The sequence below is a fragment of the Trachemys scripta genome, chromosome 24, assembly GCF_013100865.1.
Source record: "Trachemys scripta elegans isolate TJP31775 chromosome 24, CAS_Tse_1.0, whole genome shotgun sequence".
Lineage (NCBI taxonomy): Eukaryota > Metazoa > Chordata > Testudines > Emydidae > Trachemys > Trachemys scripta.
The window spans coordinates 6140924-6163142 of record NC_048321.1 but is presented as its reverse complement, the minus strand read 5'-3'; the positions used below and the strand labels follow the sequence as shown (position 1 = coordinate 6163142).

General features: G+C 51.2%; 1 protein-coding gene across 2 annotated transcripts in view; it reads right to left on the bottom strand.

The window, feature by feature from the left end:
* Positions 1-15970: 15970 nt before the first annotated feature.
* CGN (cingulin) overlaps positions 15971-22219 on the bottom strand; it is a 63508-nt gene continuing 57259 nt past the window's right edge. For both annotated transcript variants that reach the window (XM_034756422.1, XM_034756423.1), the window contains exons 20-21: positions 19867-20030; positions 15971-19094 (exon numbers count right to left, since the gene is read on the bottom strand). In XM_034756422.1, coding sequence (XP_034612313.1) covers positions 18953-19094; positions 19867-20030 — 306 coding nt within the window. In that variant the 3' untranslated portion in view covers positions 15971-18952. The remainder of the gene's footprint in view (positions 19095-19866; positions 20031-22219) is intronic.

Sequence of the window (22219 nt, the reverse complement as noted above, 5' to 3'; positions counted from 1 at the left end):
GGAGCGGGCAGGCCCCAGCTACCATCTGAGCCAGGCAGGCACTGCCCCACGGCTCGCACATGGACCACAGCCGGGCTGCCAGCACCAGGCGTGGGGTGGCTGCGTGGGAAAGGATTCTCGGCCGGTGCATTTGGGGTGCTCCCGGCACCAGGCGGCCCAGATGCACCTTGTAGACCTGGCACCTCCCTTGGTTTTACTTGGTGATGACAGAGGAACAATTACAACACTTAGCTCAGGTGCCAAACAAAGGCCTAGCCCAGCTTCCCCACTCCCTGCAAGCCAGGGAACCTGTTCTGCCCTCATTACTCCATCAGGACCTGATGGGAGGGGCCTTGTGCTTCACACAGCAGAGACTCTGGTGCCAAAGTGTTGCAGCAAACCCAGGGTGGCAGGCCACGGAGATTCGACTGGGGAAGCCCCGCACGGGCTGGAACTGGTTCCCCCATGCAAGGCCCTGGCCTAGCCCGGGCAAGTATTTGAATAAGGCTCCTCTGGCAAAACATGGCTCATCTCAGGGTGGGGAACATTTGTGTTTTGAGCGATTCAGGATTCCTCACGGGCTGAGTCCAATAAGTGAACCCACGCCCTTCTCCGGCACGGGATCCCCAACGGCCCGACCAACATTAAATCCCCACAAGCCTCCTTGGGAAGTGTCCCCATTTTGCAAAATGGTAAACTGAGGCACGGAACAGGGAAAGTGACTTGCTCCCGCAAGCACATAATATCACAGCTGGGGTTTGAACCCAGGAGTCCTGGCACCCATTCCCTGCTCCAACCACCAGCTCCCGCTCCCTTCCCAGGGTCAGGAAGAGAACCCAGACACCTAGCCCCCTGGTTTTACCTCTAAATCTCACTTTTCTCCCAGCACTAAGAACAGAACCCAAGAGTCCTGAGCCCAAGTCCCTTGTTCTAACCTCTTCCACAGCTAGGACAAGAACCCAAGAGTCCTGACTCCCAATCCCCAGTTCTAACCACTAGACCTCACTGCACTCCCAGAACTGAGACTAGAACCCAGCCCCTCCTCTCAAACCTGTTTTATTTTATTATAACTATTTTAAATTTCTCCTATCAGCCTGAGTCAACGCTGCCCAGAGCGCTAAGCATAAGATTGAGACCCAGTCCCCTGGCTCTGGCACTTACCTGCTGTATGACCTTGGGCAAACCCATGTGCCCAGCTGTAACAAGGGAATCTTGATACAATCTCAGGGTTTTATTCTGCTGCCCATCATCGTAGCATCTAGGCTCCTTCCACATAAACTCAAAACTAAAGTCCTTGGAGGATTTCTTGGCGCCTCAGGTTCTTCTCCCTTTTCCGGGTGAAAACTCGCTTGGGAGTCAAGCTGATCAAAACACAGAACTCCTGTCCCAGGGGGGCGGGGAATTCCACCTGTTTGACGTTTTGTTTCATCCTGAATCAGGGATGTGTCAGCACCTGTTCCCTGCACCCCTTGTGGCAGAGACCAGCCTGGCTCCATCTCTGTTGTCCTCTTGGGGCACGTCTACACAGCAAATTACCGCGGGGCAAACCAGGGTGGGACTCCACAGCGCAGCCGCTTGTCCCATGTGGACGCTGCTACAGAGCAGTGACAGGCCCAGCGTGCGGCTTGTTGGGCAGTAACTTGCCTTGTAGACCGGCCTCAACTCCAAAGAGCATCAACCAAAAGGGAATTGCAGGCTGCAGCCCACTCCCTCGCAGAGCGGTGACCCTCCAGACGTTCTTCATGGAGGCCTTGCTCCTCCCTGAGCCACTGACCGTCAGGTCTTGTTCCCTGGAGATCTTCCCCAGGTCCATATTCCCAGTCTACATCCAGGACATCGGCCAACGTGTTGACTTTTCCCCAGGCCTCCCATGGGAGCCTGATTCTCCCCCATTGCCCTTTTCCTTCTGGACCAGTCACAAGAGACAACCTGCCTTCTTCATCAGCTGAGCTCTCCCAACACCCAACTCTTCCCCAGCTGGGTCTGATAGCTGAACCAAGCCCCCTGATTGCCCGCCATGCCAGATCAGCTGGCTGGGGGTAACTGATCCATCACAGGCGAGGTCGGGCCCTTATCCAAAGCCATCAACCTGGGACACAAGGAAAATTAGAAATCTCGGACTTCTTTGCAAAATGAAATATTCCAATTTTGTTTTGACCTTATTGAAACGTTTCATTTTGAGAAGGACAGAACAGGCCCTTTCTGACCTTTTCCATTTTGACATCTTATTAATACACAAGTTGAAATGTTCCTATTTTTATAATATAACAAATACAAGATATTAGAGAAGAAATGATAAAGTTGAAACCAAATGTCTCTGTAAAGTTGAAACGAAACATTTCTGCCTCATTGAAAGAAAACATTTCAGTCATTTCCCATAGACAATTTCAATTAAATCGACGGAAAATGTTGCTGAAATCAAACATTTTGTACAAAATGTTTCAATTTTGTCAGATCAGCATTTTCCAATGGAAAAACATTCTGCTGGAACCGGCTCTGCTTGCAGGGAGAGATTTTGTTTTGGATTCTTCAGATCTGATTGAGTTCCTTGGTTGTTTTGGCAGGTTGGTTGTGTCTAGGGGTAGGAGGGCGAGTCTGTGTTGGGGTTTAGCCCAGTGGCTCTCAACCTATTTACCATTGTGGGCCGCGTATGGAGCTTTCTATGTGTTATATGGGCAGTAGCTCTACTGCGCCGCTTCATTCTTCGGTGGCTGGTCCTTCGCTCCCCTCTCCATTGGCTTCCCCAAGCACCTGCTCCCTGCGCTGGTGCCTGGAGCAGGCCCTGGCTGGAGCATGGAGATTCAGCCCCCCCCCCCCCCCAAGCGCTGTGAAATGGATGGATGAAGAGTGCTGCTAGCAGTAGTTCCCCCTTTGCCTGCTAGTCAGCGCTGCCCAGCGCATCTACTGCCCGTATTCCAGCGCCAATGGAACAATCTCCCTGGCGCGCAGCATTCCCGTCAGCCACCAGCCCTGCCCTGCCTACGGGCCCTGCAGAAGGGGAGGTGTAATTCTGGCAACTCCACTGGGGCAAAGATGTCTCCCAGGACGGGCGTTATTAATGCTCCCACGCCAGCTGCAATCAAGGCATCTCCATGGATAAGCAGAATCATTTCCCCAGCCTCCCTTCCAGGCTCTCCATTACTAGGCAAGTAACAACCGCCAGGCTTCGCTCCAGTGGGACTGCAAAGACCCAGCACCAGGACCCCTTTGTAAACAGGAGGCAGATGGGATGGAGAAGGAACAATTGGAGAACAATGTCCTTATTAACCGACTTCACAGCAGGCTGATTTCTCATTGGACTTGCTGCGTGACCCTGGGGAGCGTCACAGTTCCACTCTGTGCCTCGGTTTCCCCAGCTCTAAAATGCTATAACGAGCAGGGGTGTTTGGATCCAAAGCCCAGCCGCAGCCCCCACCCCAGCCTGGGTCTCTCTACCAATTCAGTGAGGCTTTAGCAGCTGGAAAAGCCAGACACGTACTGCCCTGGGTTGTCTGTCAGAGATGGGTGTGATCCCAGGGGCTATTTCTGACTGGGGAAGCAGGGGCGGGGGGGCCGCCTGATGCCACTTTCTCTATTCACAGGATCAAGCAAAGTTTTTCCTTCCTGGCTCCCACTGGTTTGAGGGAATCTCTCTCGCGCTCCTCTGTATTTGGGGCACTGGTGCAAGAAGCGGCTCTGTCTCACACACTGCTGTGTGACGCCGGGCGCATGTTCACACCTCTCTGATTCACACCCCTCTGACACACACCACGCTGGAGGCTCGAGGCCTTCTCTGCCAGCAGGGAGGCCACTGGGGGAGGGGAGCTCTGATCCCTCCCACTCAGCCAGGCCTCTGGCGCCCCCCCCCCGGAGCTTCTCCCTGCACCCCAAATACCCATACAGGGAACGGGAGACTGATGAGTGAAAATGCCCCTGTGCCCTGTAATTAACCTCCCTTGCTGATTAACCAGAGGGATAGGGTAGCCAGGGAAACCACATCCAAACAGAGCAGGGAACTTTCCATAGAAGACAGAGCAGCCAGCCGCTCCCACTCGTCTCTCGCACCACAAGGGCTAACGGGCTGGTCCTGAGCAGGGCTGAGCACCGCAGCTCCTGCTGCATCAGGCCCCCAGAAGGCAAAAAAGCTCCATCATTCCCCTGCCCCCCATCCATTCCTGGCTTATCGGTGGTTCGCGGCCTCTTGCACACAAGCCTTTTAGTGGCAGGAAGAAATGTTGGGTTGGAAGGAAAGACAAATTCCTCTGTGCCATCCCCAGCAGCGCAGCTCTGCCCTGTTACCCGCTTCCTCTTCCACCCCCAGGCACCGTATCATGGGCAAGGGAGACATGCTGTGACAAAGTGGGGTTTTCCTCCTCGTTATGTTGTACGTGAGCCTATGCGAGTTACTGGTTTGCATGAATACTGTGTGTGCCTCAGTTTCCCTGTGTATTGCACTAGTGCCTAAGTGGTGGAAATATGGGTGTGTGACTTGCTGAGACCCTCGGGGGCTGCCTGCATATAAGCGATGGCCATCGTAACCTGAGAACCCGGAGAGGGGTGCGACCAGGTGACACTTTCCCCAGGAAGCAGCACTAAGACCGGAGGAGGAGCAACGGGCGTGTCAGAGGCCAGGCAGGACAATCTGCTGTGCAGGACTCGAGGAGAGGGGAGTCCAGGGTGTCTGGCCCAGGGTTCCCCCAAGATGGATTTGGTTAAAGTTACTGATTTCTGTGCTAACAAGTTCTGTTCTACGCTGTGTTCCTGTCGACTAATAAACCTTCTGTGTTACCCGCTGGCTGAGAGTCATGGGTGATTGCGGAGGTGGGGTGCAGGGCCCTCTGGTTTCCCCAGGAGCCCCGCGGACTCACTGCGGGAAGCACACGGTGTGAACAGGGATGCTGAATGCTCCGAGGTCAGACCCAGGAAGGCCGAGGCTGGGTAAACGTCCTGCCCTGGCAACAGTGTCAGAGAGAGGAGGCTCCCCCAGAGTCCTGACTGGCTTCATACAGAGCACTTCCAGGGCATAGGCCCGGTCACCCTGTGACACATGCACACAGGCAGGGGGTGCAGCAGAGAGTGGATGGTGCATGCCCTGCCAGGAATGTACAGCTCCTAGCACTGGGCACAGGGACAACTGTGTGAAATCAGGGAAGGTCCGATTCTGCCCTTGGTTATGGCAGGGGGTAAATCCCATCAACTCTGTTCAAGTCACAGGAGTGGTTCCCAGGAGGCAAAGCCGGAGTAAACCCGGAGAGGGTGGACGCCTCATCCCTGCTGCCGGGGGATGGTGCGAAAACACCAGGCCTGATCCTCGTCTCACTCCCAGCCGTGTAAACCTGTTCACTTCAGTGGAGCCACTCCGGAGTCACACCACTGTAAGAGGCCAGAATCAGGCCCAGTGCTTCTGCTTTAGCTCGTGATTCGTGGCCCTCTCCAGCCTCGCCGGGGAAGGGGGCAGCCTGGCACGGGTATGACCACAGCAGGATGACTACATTTTAGCTCCACACTGCGTCAAGCTCCCACTGACATCACCCGGGACCTCCCTTATTTTGCTGCCAGAAGACAGGGGGCTGAACTAACAGTGTGTTCCCTGCAAGCAGGGCATGAGTCACTCTGACCCATTCCCCCCCAGGCTGCTCCAGCAATAGCAGGGGTGGGGCAGGGGAGGTCGGGACACTGGCAGCCCAAGGCTGGATGACACCCAACCTTGTAGCGACTGCACGAGAGGGGTGATTTTGATCCTATTTGCTTAAATTCGGTGCCCAAAGTTAAGTATAGCACCCACCTGCCAACAGCCCGTCCCTTCCCCAACTACCCTCCTTCCAAAAACACGTCGGGGTGGGGCTTGGGTGTGGACACACTTAGATCAGTTTAAACCCAGCATCTACGGGTTCAGCGTGAGTCTGTAATGGCCGGTCTGCAGGGAGAACTGCACCAGTTTAATGAACGGTCTGAATTTAAGCTGACACAGGGCTTAAGTCCTGCTTTAACGCTACCGTTACCTAGCGCGGTACAGCCCCCAGCTCAACGGGGATAAAGGGGCTGGCAGGGGGAGAGTGCATTCCCCTATGGGGAAGTTTTTTTGGGATAAGCCAAAGCATGAATTTAAACCAACCTAGTTATACCTTAAAAAAGAACAGGAGTACTTGTGGCACCTTAGAGACTAACAAATTTATTTCAGCATAAGCTTTTGTGGGCTACAGCCCACTTCATCGGATGCATAGACTGGAACACACAGACAGAAGATATTTATACACACAGAGAACATGAAAAGGTGGAAGTACGCATAGCAACTGTAAGAGGCCAATCAATTGAGATGAGCTATCATCAGGAGAAAAAAAACCCTTTGAAGTGATAATCGAGATGACCCATAGAAGGTGTGAGGAGAACTTAACATGGGGAAATAGATTAAATTAGTGTAATGACCCAGCCATTCCCAGTCTCTGTTCAAACCTCAGTTAATTGTATCTAATTTGCATATTAATTCAAGTTCAGCAGTTAGTTATACTAGTCATACCAGTATCAGCCTCTGTGGGGAGACACTTATTCCGGCATCACAAGGCCTTTTCTTGGGTTAGCTCCTGGCCTTTGGGAAGGGAGATAAGATAAAAAGCCACTCTCGGTCTGGAATCAATGTCCAACCCACGGGTTATAGTGCTTGTCAACGGCTCCACCGTTCTGGGCTAGGCCCCAGCTTTTGAACAGTCACTTGGAGAAACGCCGTCCCTGAGCCAGACCCCCAAGGGGGCCCACTCCTCTTTAAGGGTAAGCCATGCAGCCTCCCTACCTCAGAGCCTGAGCTTCTGGCCTCTAGCACGCCTGCCTCACACCATGAGCTCTGCCCAGCAAGCCCAACTGAGACACTCGTGGTAGGGCCTTGTCCACTCCTCAGGGACCAAAGCCCCCCAGCACGTATTGCAGCCTTGGCAAAACAGAGCAGGGGTTGTTACTCAACTGGGACAGCTCCTAGGATGTGTCCATTCTAGTTTTAGAAGTCTCAGCTGATGGGAAGCCCACCCCTACCTTGTCAAGACCAGAGAATAGCTGGGCCAAGGGGGAGGGCACTTACCTTTAACTTGTATTCAATTCCCAGCTCTGCCAAGCTTCCTGTGACTTGCCCAAGTTTCACCCTTTCTGCCTCAGTTTCCCCATTCATGCAATGGGGACAATAGCCCAGCCCTGCCCTGCCTCACAGCGGGGCTGAGGATAAACACATTCAAGATTGTGAGGTGCTCAGATATTGGGGCAGGAAGATCCAGATAAGTATCTTGACTAGATATTTGCCTCAGGTAAAAACCCCAAAGTACATTTTATTCCTAAAGACAAAGTTCAGTTTAAAAACAAAGGCCAGGTTGTTTCAGGAACAACTCATGATTTTGGGGGCCCAGCCTGAGACCCTTAAAAGAGCCTGATTTTCAGGAACTGCTGAGAAACTCCCTTCCCACCCCCAACCTCTGAATATCTAATCCCTTTGAAGTCCCCCGATCAGTCTCAGGATAGATATGTAATCATACTAAGGATATCTATGATTCTGTTATTATTCAACCCCTAATGTGCTAGGAGCTGTACAAATGCCTAGTAAGAGACAATCCCCTGCTCCCAAAGAGTTTGCAGTGTAAATGATTACTCTAGATAATCTATCTATCTGCTGTGCCTTGGTTTCCCCCCCACATCTGTAAAATGAGGATAATGAAACCAACCTCCTGTTGAAGTACTTCAAGATCTACTGGGGGAAAATGTTATAGCCAAACGAGAGATTATTATTAGATGCTTCAGCAGGGTTTACATACAGCGAGCTCCATAGACCACAGTACCTAGTACAGTTTATCCTTGCACACAAAGAAAGAGGGACAGCTTCTGCGATCAGTCTCCTTTGAAGACACGCACAATGTTTCCCACCACCCAGTTGCTGCTGAGGTTACGATTAAAGAGTTTTACTGGATCGGCCAGGCCATAAATAATCTCACACACACGCACTGTCACCGCAAAGCATCCGAGCAAGATTGCAAAAAGACACCTTCCCTGTTGCCGCCAGGCTTTTCAGCATAGCTGGAGTAAGTCAACCGCTGGAAACTGTGATTCTGCCCCTGCTTGTAAAAGACGAATAGAAAACAGCGTGAGCTTATTGCATTTTATACAGTATTTCAAGCAGGAGCTTTTGCATGGTGTAGATAATTACACTTGGAAAGGTAAAGATGATGGCAGCAGTTAGATCTTTAAAGTAACTAACGCCTTCCTGGAAAACCATTTTGCCTAATGGCTTTTTTTTTTGATTGAACAGATCGTTCCCCTGGCCCCATCATTCTAATGCAGCTGAAATTAACCCACTAATTACATTGACTTCCTCCCTTGCATCCTAGGATCAATGGATAACAACTCAGGTGTGGTAAGAAGGATGGTGCCTTGCATTACCAATGCAGCTGTGTCAGGGGAACTAGTGACAACCCTGTTCCAATTAAGATGGTATCTTACCCCAGATAAGACTGGCTGCAGCCAACTCCCGACTCTTAATTGTTATGCATGAGTGAAGGAATAGTCACTCTGAAACAATCCTCAGCGCAGAGCGGTGACTTGAAAGCATTTGTAAACCAGCAGTTCCACAAGTTTATATGTACTCAATGGGGTCTTGGCCCATGACTAGGGCCCCTATGTGGTATGGTAATACAAATACATACTAATGATAGAGATGGTCAAAAGAGAGAGAGAGAGAGAGAGAGAGAGAGTTTTGTCTAAGGTTGGGAGTCAGGGACGACATTTTCAAACTCGAGTGCCTGAAATTTCATGCATTTGAAGGTCAAGGGGGCCCATGATGACCATCAGGTCTAAACTCCTGTATAACTCAGGCCAGAGAACTTCACCCAGCAATCTTTGGGTTGAGTCATTCTTGATTTAAAGACTTGAAGTGATGGAGAATCCACTAACCCCCCCCCCCCCCGCTCATTAAGTTGTTCCAATGGTTAACACAGAAGAACATAAGACTGGCCCTACTGGGTCAGACCAAAGGTCCATCTAGCCCAGTATCCTGTCTTCTAACAGTGGCCAATGCCAGGTCCCCCAGAGGGAATGAACAGAACAGGTAATCATCAAGTGATCCATTCCCTGTTGCCCATTCCCAGCTTCTGGCAAACAGGGACACCATCCCTGCCCATCCTGGCTAGTAACCATTGATGGACCTATCCTCCATGAATTTATCTAGTTCTTTTTGGAACCCTGTTATAACCTGGGCTTCCCAACATCCTCTGGAAAGAGTGCCACAGACTGACTGTGCGTTGTGTGAAAAAATACATCCTTTTGTTTGTTTTAAACCTGCTGCCTATTCATTTCATTGGGTGACCCCTAGTTCTTGTATTCTGAGTAAATAACACTTCCTTATTTACTTTCTCCACACCAGTCATGATTGTATAGCCCTCTAACATATCCTCCCTTAGCTGTCACTTTTCCAAGCTGAAAAGTCCCAGTCTTATTAATCGCTCCTCATGTGGAAGCCACTCCAAACCCCTAATCATTTTTGTTGCCCTTTTCTGAACCTTTTCAATTCCAATATATCTTTTTCAGATGGGGCGACCACATCTGCACACAGTATTCAAGATATGGGCGTACCATGGATTTATAGAGAGGCCATATGATATTTTCTGTCTTATTATCTATCCCTTTCTTAATGATGCCCAACAGTGTTTGCTCTTTTTGACTGCCGCTGCACATTGAGTGGATGTTTTCAGAGATCTATCACAGGGATGTTAAATTAAATTATATTATAGTCACTATTACCAAGCAGTCCAGCTATACTCACCTCTTGGAGCAGATCCTGTGCTCCACTTAGAACTAAATCAAGGATCGCCTCTCCTCTTGTGGGTTCCAGGACTAACTGCTCCAAGAAGCAGTCATTTAAAGGTGTCAAGAAACTTTATTCCTGCATCCTGTCCTGAGGTGACATGTACCCCGTCAATATGGGGACAGTTGAAATCCCCCCTTCTTATTGAGTTTTGCTCTTCCCACATTCATTTTCTTTCCTCTGGCCTAGTCCATTAGTGCAGCACATTAGCACCTTAAGGCTCACTCGTACTGGGTGCAGCACACGTACAGAGTGAGGGCTGGTCCCTAGGCTGAAGAGTTTGCAATGCAATTAGACAGGAAAGAGCTGCATCCTCATTTTCTAGTTGGGGAGCAGCAGCCTGGAGAGATTTTAAGTGATTTGGTCAGGGACACATGGGGAGCTTGTGGCAGAGACAGGCACTAAGCCCTGGTGCCTGGAGTTGCAAGTCAGCACTTTAAACCCAAGGTCCACCCCCCCCCACCTTGTTCATACAGAGCAGCCTGTGTCCTGTGAAGCTGATTCATCCACCCCCAGGCTGGGAATGCAGAGCAGGTGAGGGGGTGAATGGCTATCAGCTAGGAGAGCCAGGACCTTGATCTGCTGTAGGTGGAGTGTGTTTGATTAAAGCCCATGACAAGAGATGAACAGCCTAGGGAGGGGGAAGCACCTGCCTTATGCAAATCTGCTGTGAAGCTGGAGCCTTTCCAAAGCACCCCACGTAGGTCTGCTGCTATCAGCAGTTGCACAATCCTCTTCCTTCTGTCCTAGTTCCAGTCAATACTGACCCTTTACTAGGAATCGATGTGTGAACACCCAGCTAACGCCCTGCTGCTGCTCCCGTACCCGGTAATGCTGCGAACAGGGATCTGAGGAAGGGAAGGAGAGTGGGATGCAGCTCAGATGGACCTGATGCATACTGTGAATTACTGTAGGAGCTAGAAGCCCTACACTGTGCTAGGTGCTGCACATATACCTAGTGAGCGACAGGCCCTGCAGAACTTACAATCTAAATAGACAAGCCAGACACAAGGTGGGAGGAGAAGGGATGTGCCCAGGGGCACAAGGCAAATCAGTGGCAGAGCTAGGAACATAGAATTCAGGGTTCCTGAGCCCTCCTCCATTGCCCCCACGAGTTGTCACAAAGCTCCATTAAACCAACCAGGAGAGCCAGGACGGGTGGTAGCTTTCAGAAGGCCCCATTGAGGAAATAGGCATCAACATGAATAAAGGGTTTGCCACTGAACCCAAAGCACTGGCTCTTTGCTCATTTTCAGCCATCTCCATCCACCGATTCAACATTGCAGAGTTTGCTGACCACCCTGATCCCGCGTCCCACATGAGGGATGTAAAAGGTTAACTGGTAAGCATTAGACTTACCATTAACTAGACATTGACCGTTAACCCCAGCAGCCGGCCATGCTGGGCTGGCTGGTGGGACCCCAGCTGGTTAAACGATATAATTTTAAGAGTTCAGCCAATTAACATTTTAAACCAATATTTACATCGGTATTCCACCCCAGGCACTTTCAGAAGAAACTGAAGTGCTGTAGGCATTTGGACAGACCATACGGGCCGAAGACATTGACATAACCAAGGTGGGGGTTTGGTAGACACAGGTCTGCGTGGACAGGGTTAACAGAAACCTCGGGCTGCTTCATCCCATAGCGAACACACCCTTCAAATTCTTTTAAAATGTGATTAAAAGATACAGAAAAGGAAACAAGTTAAAAACACATTTGGAACAAAGGAAGACTTCCATTTTAACAACATTTCCCGTCACCCCTCCCGATCAGCTGAAAGCCTGTGGGCCTGGGCGATGGCAGCCCTGATGGCAAAGCTCCCTGCAGTAGCCTCCTTTTGTTCTTTCGTCTTTCTGTCGTCTTTTCTTTAAGCACCCAGTTTGTGGAACTGCCCATCCTCTCATGATTTTGTCCACCCGTTAGGCCTACTAGCCGATGCACCAATTTTGGTTCATTCGTTTCTAGTCCCACGTCTTCTGTTTTTACTAAGCACGATTTCAACCTACTCCTTGAATTACAGTTGTTTTGCCTGCACTAATTCGCTTTCATAATAAATGTTATAAAGAGGTGCAAAACAACTTGACCTGTTTACCATCGACCTCTGTTAGAGGTTATTGTAACATCTTATGAACTTTCATATGCTTTTTCCCAATTGATCTTACAATTAAGGTAAATCCGTAAGCCCAATCATCACATCAGAGACTTACAAATTGACAATTCACTTTATTCTCTGCATCATCTCCACCCAACACAACAGAGTTCGAACATTCAGAGGATGGGCTGTGTTATACCTTAACTGCTGCCTGCGAGAAAAGGCCCCTGGCAATGGAAAAACAGAAACAAAGCACTCGCACCTGTGGAAAAGTAAATAGGGTTTGTTCTGCAATGAGTGCAGCAATGAGGCAATGGAGAAACAGCTGCAATTTCCCTCAGGACATCAACCTTTGTGTTGCCCCCCCATTGCTGTCCCACTGCCTATGGGATTCAGCAATTCTTTTCTCATGAGTGGGAGATTTTTCCAAAGGGGGGGGGGGAGGAAACGGACATTTCTGCACAGTGAAATGGACGGGAGTATTTGCTCCCGAGAAACTTGGGCAATTATCTCAGGTAAAGCACATTACCCTTTGGAATAATGCTGGCTGATCAAACACAACCTTCCTTACCCATTTTCCACGTCTTTTTTAATTGGGCTGTAGGGTTAACTCTCTCCTTAATGGAAGTAGGGTGTAAGAATTAAACACATGGCATTTTCTTCCCTGATCCAATAGTCTTCATACAAAGTCCATTTTCTAGCTGAAGGCAGCTTCCTTTGCTAGCCAGAGGAAGGACAGACATCGGGTGAAAGCACAAGACTGGGAGTTAAGAACTCCCATAGCACAGAATCTCTATCAGACCCTCATCACTGTAGTTGGGTATTGAGAGGTCCCTCACAGCTGTAATGTGAGGTTTGATCTCAGACTCTCCCCACAGGAGTTTGATTTAAGTTTTAATATGTCCCAGATCTGAGTGATCTGGTAAAACTGAAGTTCTGTAAAACACAGAGAGTTCAGGATTTGCATAATCCAGAAAGGACATTCCTGAATTTGGCAGCACTAACCCCACGTTTGGCATATTGAAAGTCTTTGTCTGTGCATCGTCACAGGGCCCTGATTAGGGTTCCTACATGCTACTGTAATAAACTGAAGAGAAACGCTTTGCTTCACCTTCTGCATTTGCTCAAGATACAGCTTGAATACGGCCCCTAGTCCAACTCCGAGCCCCCCCCCCCCCAAATCTCAAGTGGTAGGTACTTTCAACTTAAGCTAGCTGGCTCGTGGGGGGTAGGGGGTTGAAGCGCAGGTGCTGCAGGTGCTCAAACTAGTAATGCCGTGGTAATTCCCGCTGTAACCGGATCCCAGCGACTCAGCAGCTGCTAAGCCGGTCACTCTGCCTGGCTCCCAAGTTGTTTTGCAAGATGGTCGCTCTCGCTGGAGTGGAGCAGCCCGAACCAACCCTTGCACTGAAGACCAGCCTTGCATCAGCATTCCCGGCTGTGAAATGCGAATCGTTAGATTGTGCAGAATGCAGCGAGACTGGACTGGGAGGGTCTTTTCCTGTAGTAGTACAGTACCTAGCGCAACTGGGTGCTGGTCCATGCCAGGGTTCCTAGGTGCTATCCCAATGCAAACAGAGACCCTCCTCCAGTGAAAGGAGAGGGGCAGAGAACTGTTATTTTCAGGGTGGATGTTTGGTTACTGATGGAATGTAACTGTAGGGAATTTGTTCATTCCCTCTTTGCAGTTCAGATACGTTTGTTTCCCCAGTTATGGGCCCAATTCAGCTCTGTAAGGGACACGGCCCTGCTGTAAGTCCCTTAAAGTGAGCACAGTTACACCAGGGATAAACTGGCCTGTACAGGTTGGACTTGAGCTCACCACTACATCACGGTGAACACCTGCCATTCAGATCAACTCTGTTAATTAGCACTTGGCAACCCTCAATGCTAATGTGTGCTAATAAGTACCTCGTCCCGGCACAGGACAGCTCAGTGGTACACAAGCAGCCAGCCTCCCAACTGGTGCTGGACAAACAGCACTGGGCAAATAACAAATTTCACCTCTTGGGTTGGAAGCGCGCTGCAATTTCTCAATCCGAGATCCGGATAAGCAGGGTGAACCTCATGCTACCACCACCTTTCGCTCTGACGATTGAGGGTCAGTGGCAGAAGCCAAGCCACATGGACCAGGTAGTCCATGCCAAAAAAGGGTGCGCTCCTACAGCGCCCAGTGGACATCTTCTAGATGGGCCCAAAGCTCTGCCATTCCGGAAGCATGTCCTCAACAGTGAAAGAACACGCAGAGGCCACCTCAAAGCATCTGTTCCACCTAGGCATGTCCCAGAGGCCCCAGTCCTGGCAACAGGTCTGCACACGCTTAAGTGTTTGCAGAATCCTGGTTCTTGCCAGCAGTGGTTTGAGATGGTCACAGTTTTACAGAAGAGAACTTTTGAAAAATGTCTTCTATTAGGATGTTATCGTTGTTTTAATGTTGACGCTACAAGGTATTTGTATCCTTGTGCGTCCTCATTTGTCCATCTCCACCTGTTATCTCATTTGATACTTAAGATTGTCAGCTCTTTGGGGAGGTGATCGTATTTGTGTTCCGTGTTTGTATAGCACGTAGCGCCCTTGGTCCATGACGGGGCGGTTAGTACAACACAAACAAAAATAAATACGTGACGCAGGGAAAAACTGCAATGAGATTAGCTTCAGTGTGTATAAACTTTTAATTTTAAAATACAAGTTGAACGGCCTATGTAAGAGCAAAACAAAGTTACATAATAATCAGATCATCTCTCTCGTATACTGCTATACAAGCCATCAGAATCCATAGAGGGATGAAAGCCACTCTGCAACGAACGCTATTAACCTTGGACTTGAATCAATACTCCCCTCCCTGGTCTCAAATTCCTATTACATCGGGTTTGATTTTTAAAAAAAGCAAAGTTATCCTCGCAGGAGATCTCAGCAAGGATCCCCCCTCCCTCTCTCTCTGGCCCAGCCCCTGCAGAACAGTCTGTGGAGACCACTGTAAACCAGGCTGATCCCTGCGCGTTTCTTGGGGGACGTGCAGGCAGCCTCTGTCTCCATCGTACAGCTTGGCAGCACAATATCCTCTTGGTGTATAGAGCCACAGAGCCAGCGGGAAGGAAAAGGCCCAGCCAGAAGAGGGGGAGACGGTGCCCCAGCTGCTGCAAGACCCCCACGCCCATTGCGGGGTGACAATCAGACCATACAATTCTGCAGCTCCTTGGCTCTCGCTGCTGCAGAACATCAGTGGGCCTTGTTACCTTAGTGCAGCCCTGGGAGAAGTGTCACTCACTTCAGGGTGGTGGTTCTGCATTTACAGCAGAGGGAGAGGGGAAATTCCAGCACTGAGCTGGTCCCAGCCCAGCGTCACTCCACCCAGCCCTGCCCACTCCCGCCGCTAGGGTCTGTAATGAGTCTGTGGGTTCCTCAGCGGCTCTGAAGCAGGGCTGGCTCCCATCAGGCTCCTGAAGCGGGAGGCACGTTAGAGCTAAAAACCACCCCACAACTCTGCTGAGAGGACCCTCTTCTTAATCATTGAGCCACACAGCTCATCAGTGGCTGTTTCTGGGGAGTCCCACGTCCCGTTACTTTAGCGGCTGGTGGGGGAAGGGAACCTTAAATTCCAACTCCTCATTCCACCCCTACAGCTTCCCTTTTGCAGTTACTGCTTCACTGATCCGCTTGCCGGTAACAGTTCAAGGGGTGGGTCTCTGCACCCATCAACAGAGCCCCGATGAGGCGTCTGCTGTCTCGGGAGACCTCCCTGGGATCCAGAGACTGGCCAGCTCTCGAGAAATGCTCTTGGCTAGTTCCCTCTCTGCACCTCCTACAGATCAGGCGGGGTTGGAGGAGAAGCAAAGCCAGGCGCAGAAGGCAGAGGCTGCCTGCAACGAAACCCACACGGGCCCTTCAGACGGAGAGTGAAACAGGACAGCCCTCAAAAGGTGCAGACTGCAACCTGGTTAGAGAAACGGTCGCTCCAGCAAAGCCTTTGCAATGGGCACATTCCTACAGTCACAGAGCGTCACAGGTTCAGGCTGTTGTGTGGATACAGCCACACCCATCCAGGGCTTTCTTAGGTGTGTGTGTTGGGGGGGGGGGGTGTCTGTGGGTGTTTTAACAAGGAATCTTTGTTTCAATTATTAAAGTACCCAGTGTGAAGAGTTCCAATTAAAACCCAGAGAGAGAGAGAGAGAGAGAGAGAGACACGCGCACACAGACACCCAAGCCACCAAGATCAGCTGAAAATCCAGCTGTTTGAAAGCTGGGGTTGGATGCTCAGCTAGTGCAGATCCGCAGTCTTCTATCCATGGCAATGGAGTTACTCCCCTTCACACCAGCTGATGATGTAGCCTTGATTCTTAAGTCGCTGCCCGCTCTTCCTCAGTGGCGGCAGCCTCGAAACAAGAAAAAAAAAAAAAAAAAAAAAAAAAATCTTGGCTCCCTGAGCAAATTCCTCCCGAAAGCCTCATGGTGCAGAGGTGGAGCTGGTTGGGGTAGGTCGAGAGATTGTCAAGGTGTCCCTGAACCAGTGTCTCCCAGGAGAAGGTGACAGCACTGGCTTGTCAATGACCCGAGATGCATCCTGCAGAATTTATCTATGGTTTTCTTGGGGGTTGGCCTGGAAATGCTAGAGCCAAACACCTTTTATAACTAGATCAGCAGCTTGGGGAGTTCCCAATTAGGGGCAGCTACTTAAGTGGTCCAAGCAAGCGTCTTAGAGTGGCTCTCTGGAGCAGATGAGAGCTCAGAGGACTTGCTGTTCCATGGCGTTTTGCTAACTGCCTGGCCTGTAGCTGCAGACGTTCAAACCAAGCATCAGGACAAAAAACAAACATCCAAAGCGTCGCCTCATCTGCGTGACTACAGAGACCTCTCTAGGGCAGCACGCCAAGCGAAGCAGGGTCCAGAGATAAGGCCCCTGTTGGAAGCAGAAATCATGCAAGACAAGGCAATGGCTATATTTGGGCATTGGGGATTTTTGTTAGCTCTTGAGCTCAGACCGAGCACCAGGGTGTATTTGTCACCTCCCCACCCCTGCTCCTGTGTCTCGCTGCCTTGGGCGGGCGGGGCAGGTGCGTGTTAAATCAGGTAGGTTACTTTAAAACAGAGACATGTTTAAAGGTTCTACCTCCAGTTCCCTTCCAAGGAGAAATTCACTGGACTAAGTTTCCCCCACTGGACATTCCCCATTAAGGCACGACGGTCAAGGCCTGACCTGCAGGTTGCTCTGAAACCTCTGAGCTGGTGAAGTTTAAAAAAGTAACAGAGGGAGACTGAGGTGTTAGCAGCTCAACCCACAACAGAAGCGGGTGGAGGGGGGGAAGGTCACACACTTAGTGGATCTCCCCCACCCCGGATATTCCCAATCTATAAAGTGGCACTTTATGATCAGGTGCAAATTCAGCTGCAAAATGAGGCGCAATGGGAGCGGACAGGCAGGTTCCTGTTTAAGGATACACAGGTCTCAAGCAGGGCTAGCCCCGTATTGTTCTTTCCCCTCCGAACAGCCTGGATGCATTACAGCCCAGCCCACACTCCACTGACCATGACCGCAACTCGGTGGGTGAAGCAGGAGCAGTGTTTGGGGACACTGAGCTCAGGTGAGAGAATGTGGCTGCTCGTCCCATCAAGGCCGGTACAGCCCTTGCTTTTCCATGAACATCTGCAGCACATGTGCTTCCAAACGCAGGGGGTTGCCTTTCCCTGGCTGGTTTATTGCCAAAAACCAGAAGCGAGAAATTGCTGGAGAGGCGCAAGATAGGAGGGGCCCCCAGTGGGCAGACCCTAGGTGTTTCTTGTTAACTCTGTATTGGAGGCTGGATGTCCCTTTATGCAGGACAGCACAGAGTGGACAGCAGGACAGCCAGGCAGCCCGGCTCTGGATGGACCCCCGGGCTCTTGCCTCATTTCACGATTGATCGCTCAGCTCAGACGGAGGTGGGGGCAAGCTCTCATACTCAGTCTCAACAACAAAGTGATATCGTGTCCGACAAAAGTCTCAGCTATTCTAGTAACCTGTGTTACTTCTTCCTCCATGGGCCAGCTGCGAAGGGGATTAGGGTAATGTCACTGACCCCCGCAGTTCCTCTCATACAGGCCATGAACCCTTGGGTTCAATCTGGGCGATCGCAAACTTTTCCTGTCCTATGCCCCAATCCTTGGCCTCCTCCTCCAGAGCAGGGCCAACGGAAAGGGCCAAAAAAGCGGCAGCAGAATCCCTTGCCCAAGCGCACTAGCCCTGTAGAGTTTCACAGGGTGGAGGCTCCCACTCCCCATCCTCTGTCGTTACGAAGGCAGATCCGTCTGTCAGCGCAGCAACGTGCTCACAAGGAATGGAGAGAAGGGCAGAGCAGCACGTAGGCCATGTGGATTGATGGGCTGGCCGGGAATTTCTCTTTAACACGGTGTGAAGAAACGACTGCTGCAAAAGTCCTGGAAAAAGCAACCGCTCAATTTTAGACCCAGGACTCCTTGAGGGCGCCTATAGACATTAAAGAGACTCTCTGAGCAGACACACACCCGGGCCGTCTCCTAGACTCTGGCTGGTGACTGTAACCTACCACGCTTCCCCTTCTGGCGGGGAAAAGCCAACTCCCGCTGTGGCCGAAGAGACAGGTTCACCTCTTGTTTATCATCCTGCCTTATTGCACATCTGTTTCCACCCCCCCATATACACACAAACATTTGGTTAAGATATGAAATATCTAAGCAATGCCCTGAGAATCACAGAGAAAAACAGATTAAATAGAATTTTCTGGGGAGCTTAACACCCAATTCCGCCCCACCCTCCCTCCCAATTTAAGCAGAAAACCTTCTTGCTTAAACATTGTTCTCAGTTCTTCTGCTGCCGGCTCCTCTCCAGTTAGCTGCTTTTTGGAATGGACGCATGTGTCAGCCGACTCCAGTCCAAGGATTGTTGGCCTCTAGGATGTTGTTTTTCCTCCTAGAGGGACTGGAACGTCAGTAGGTAGGGGACGCTCCCCCGGGGAATGACGCCCTGCGCCGGCCTCTCAAAGAACCCGAAGCAGTTCTGACCGTGGGAAAAAGGGTGCACCCCAGGAGCCAGTTAACGACCCACGCAGGCAGCTGCTAACACGAGCTGGTCTGCAGGTTCCCTTCCGTCAGCAGTGAGGCGATGGAGGACGGGCCGTAAGCGCTATCGAACTCCTCATCTGAGCTCAAGCGGTCATCTTCCAAGGAGGCCTCTGTGGCCGAGCGGGTGGCCTTGCGCCTGTGTCGGGGAAAGGATGAGCCAGTTCATACCCGCACAGCAGAGCGGCTGCGCTTACCCGGCCCTGCACTCTGGCCCCTGCCGGCTGATTCCCACCAGGGCCTAGAGCAGCGGGGAGATCCCCGCTCTAAACCAGGAGCTCTCATTTGCCCACAGCCCTGCTCAGACCCCCTGCACCCCAAACACTGCGTTAGAGGGCAGCAATGAGAAGAAAAGATGAATGAAATTCAGTAACCGTTACAAGCCTGCTGGGCTGAGACTTCCAAGGAGCCTGGGGCAGGTCAGCACCCAGCCTTCGCTGGACTCTCCGAGGCCCTGGGGCAGGATCGTTTCATTATCCACGCCCAGCGTGCTACGGACTTCCCTTGGCTGCAGGCTCAGTATGAACGACCCTTGCTAGGGCACTGGAGCATGGCTTAGATTATGGGCACACTGCCGCTCTGCTTCGGGGAGGTGGCTTAGACCAGATTCCTCTCCAAGAGCAGATCTTCCCCGGCGCGCCCAGCGCAGAACTATGCTTAGCTACAGGGCTGGAGGGAGGGCAGGGGACAGGCAGCCTGCAATTATTCCTCAAGGGGGAGTTTTCTACTATCACATTTCTGCTGGGAGAGGAGCTAGGGCTTCAGCCGGCTGCATAGGGAGACTGGTACGGAGCAGGGCTAAGGTGGGATGTGTGCTGCTCCAGGAGCCCCTTACCTCTGGCTCGGGAGGGACCCCTAGCATGCAGGGCTAAGGAGAGGATTTTGCAGCACCCACCCCACCCACTGCCTACCAGGCCTCCTTCTCCAGGGCCTTGATGCGATTCTGCAGCTGCTCGTTGAGTTCGTGCTGCTCCTCCAGCTCCCGCTGCGCTTTCTTCCTGGCGCTTTCCAGGCGCTCGATCTCCTCCTCTGCCTCGTCCATCTGGCGCTTGAGTGCCTTGACGCGTAGGCTCAGCTGCGAGGGGCACAAGGGGAGGGGCATGTTGGCTTGTGGTGCTGGAAGGATGCCACCTAGACTCGGACACCCAGGCAGTGCTGGAGGGACCTCACCCCCACCTCTACACCTCTCCTCCTCCCCCAGGACACTCGGGGCCTCTGCTAGCAGCAAGGGCCATTTGCAGCCACAGCTGTGTCCTGGTGCTGAAGGAGGCCGGAGTGAGCTGGGAACCAGCCATGCTCAGCTCTCTCTGGAGGCTGGGAGCAGGATAAGAGCCTAGAAACACTAGGCCTCGCAGGGGCACATCCCACGGTTCTTAGCCCTGCAGTGAGCGGAGCCGCTCTAGGATTCTTTCCCAGTGAATTGTGGGAGAACTTGTCTAGCCTTCTGAGCACACAGAGGGTGGGAATTGTGGGAAGGCACTGGAGGACTGTCAGCACTATAAGGCGTACAGCCTGCATCCTCATTTCAAAGTGGAACCCGAGCCCTCACCCGCAGCCAGGCCAGCATGATCACCCTGACATCTGCTGGGAGAGCTATAGAGCAGTGCACGGACAATCCAGGAAGTTTTTGGAGAGTGTTGGGGACAACTTCCTGGTGCAAATGCTGGAGGAACCAACTAGGGGTCGTGCTCTTCTTGACCTGCTGCTCACAAATAGGGAAGAATTGGTAGGGGAAGTAGAAGTGGGTGCCAATCTGGAATGGAAGAGACCATGAGATGGTCGAGTTCAGGACCCTGACAAAAGGAAGAAAGGAGAGCAGCAGAATACAGACCCTGGATTTCAGAAAAGCAGACTTTGACTCCCTCAGGGAACTGATGGGCAGGTTCCCCTGGGAGGCTAATATGAGGGGGAAAGGAGTCCAGGAGAGCTGGCTGTATTTTAAAGAAGCCTGATTGAGGTCACAGGAACAAACCATCCCGATGTGCAGAAAGAATAGCAAATATGGCAGGCAACCAGCTTGGCTTAACAGAGAAATCTTCAGTGAGTTTAAACACAAAAAGGAAGCTTACAAAAAGTGGAAACTTGGACAGATGACTAGGGAGGAGTATAAAACATTGCTCGAGCATGCAGGGGTGTGATCAGGAAGGCCAAAGCACAATTAGAGTTGCAGCTAGCAAGAGATGTTGAAGGGTAACAAGAAGGGTTTCTACAGGTATGTTAGCAACAAGAAGGGCTCAGGGGAAGTGTGGGACCCTTACTGAATGGGGGAGACAGCCTAGTGGATGATGTGGAAAAGGCTGAAGTATTCAATGCTTTTTTTGCCTCCGTCTTCAGACAAGGTCAGCTCCCAGACTGCTGCACTGGGCAACAGTATGGGGAGGAGGAGAGCAGCCCTCACTGGTGAAAGAACAGGTTAAGGACTATTTAGAAAAGCTGGATGAGCACAAGTCCATGGGGCCGGATGCAATGCATCCGAGGGTGCGGAGGGAGTTGGCTGCTGTGATTGCAGAGCCATTGGCCATTATCTTTGAAAACTTGTGGCGATTGGGGGAGGTCCCAGATGATTGGAAAAAGGCAGATATAGTGCCCATCTTTAAAAAAGGAAAGAAGGTGAATTTGGGGAACTACAGATCGGTCAGCATCACCTCAGTCCCTTGAAAAATCATGGAGCAGGTCCTCCAGGAATCTATTTTGAAGCACTTGGAGGAGAGGAAGGTGAGCAGGAACAGTCAACATTGATTCACCAAGAGCAAGTCCTGCCTGACCAACCTGATTACCTTCTATGATGAGATAACTGGCTCTGTGGCTATGGGGAAAGCAGTGGACATGATAGATCTTGACATTAGCAAAGCTTTTGATACCGTCTCCCACAGTATTCTTGACAGCAAGTATGGATTGGCTGAATGGACTATAAGGTGGATAGAAAGCTGGCTAGATCATCAGGCTCAACAGGCAGCGATCAACAGCTTGCTGTCTAGTTGGCAGCTGGTATCAAGCGGAGTGCCCCAGGGGTCAATCCTGGGGCTGGTTTTGTTCAACATCTTCATTAATGATCTGGATAGATCGCATCCTCAGCAGGTTCGCGGATGACACAAAGCTGGGGGCGGAGGGGAAAAGAGGTAGATATGCTGGAGGGTAGGGATAGGGTCCAGAGTGACCTAGACAAATTGGAGGATTGAGCTAAAAGAAATCTGATGAGGTTCAACAAGAACAAGTGCAGAGTCCTGCATTTAGGATGGAAGAATCCCAGGCACCGCTACAGGT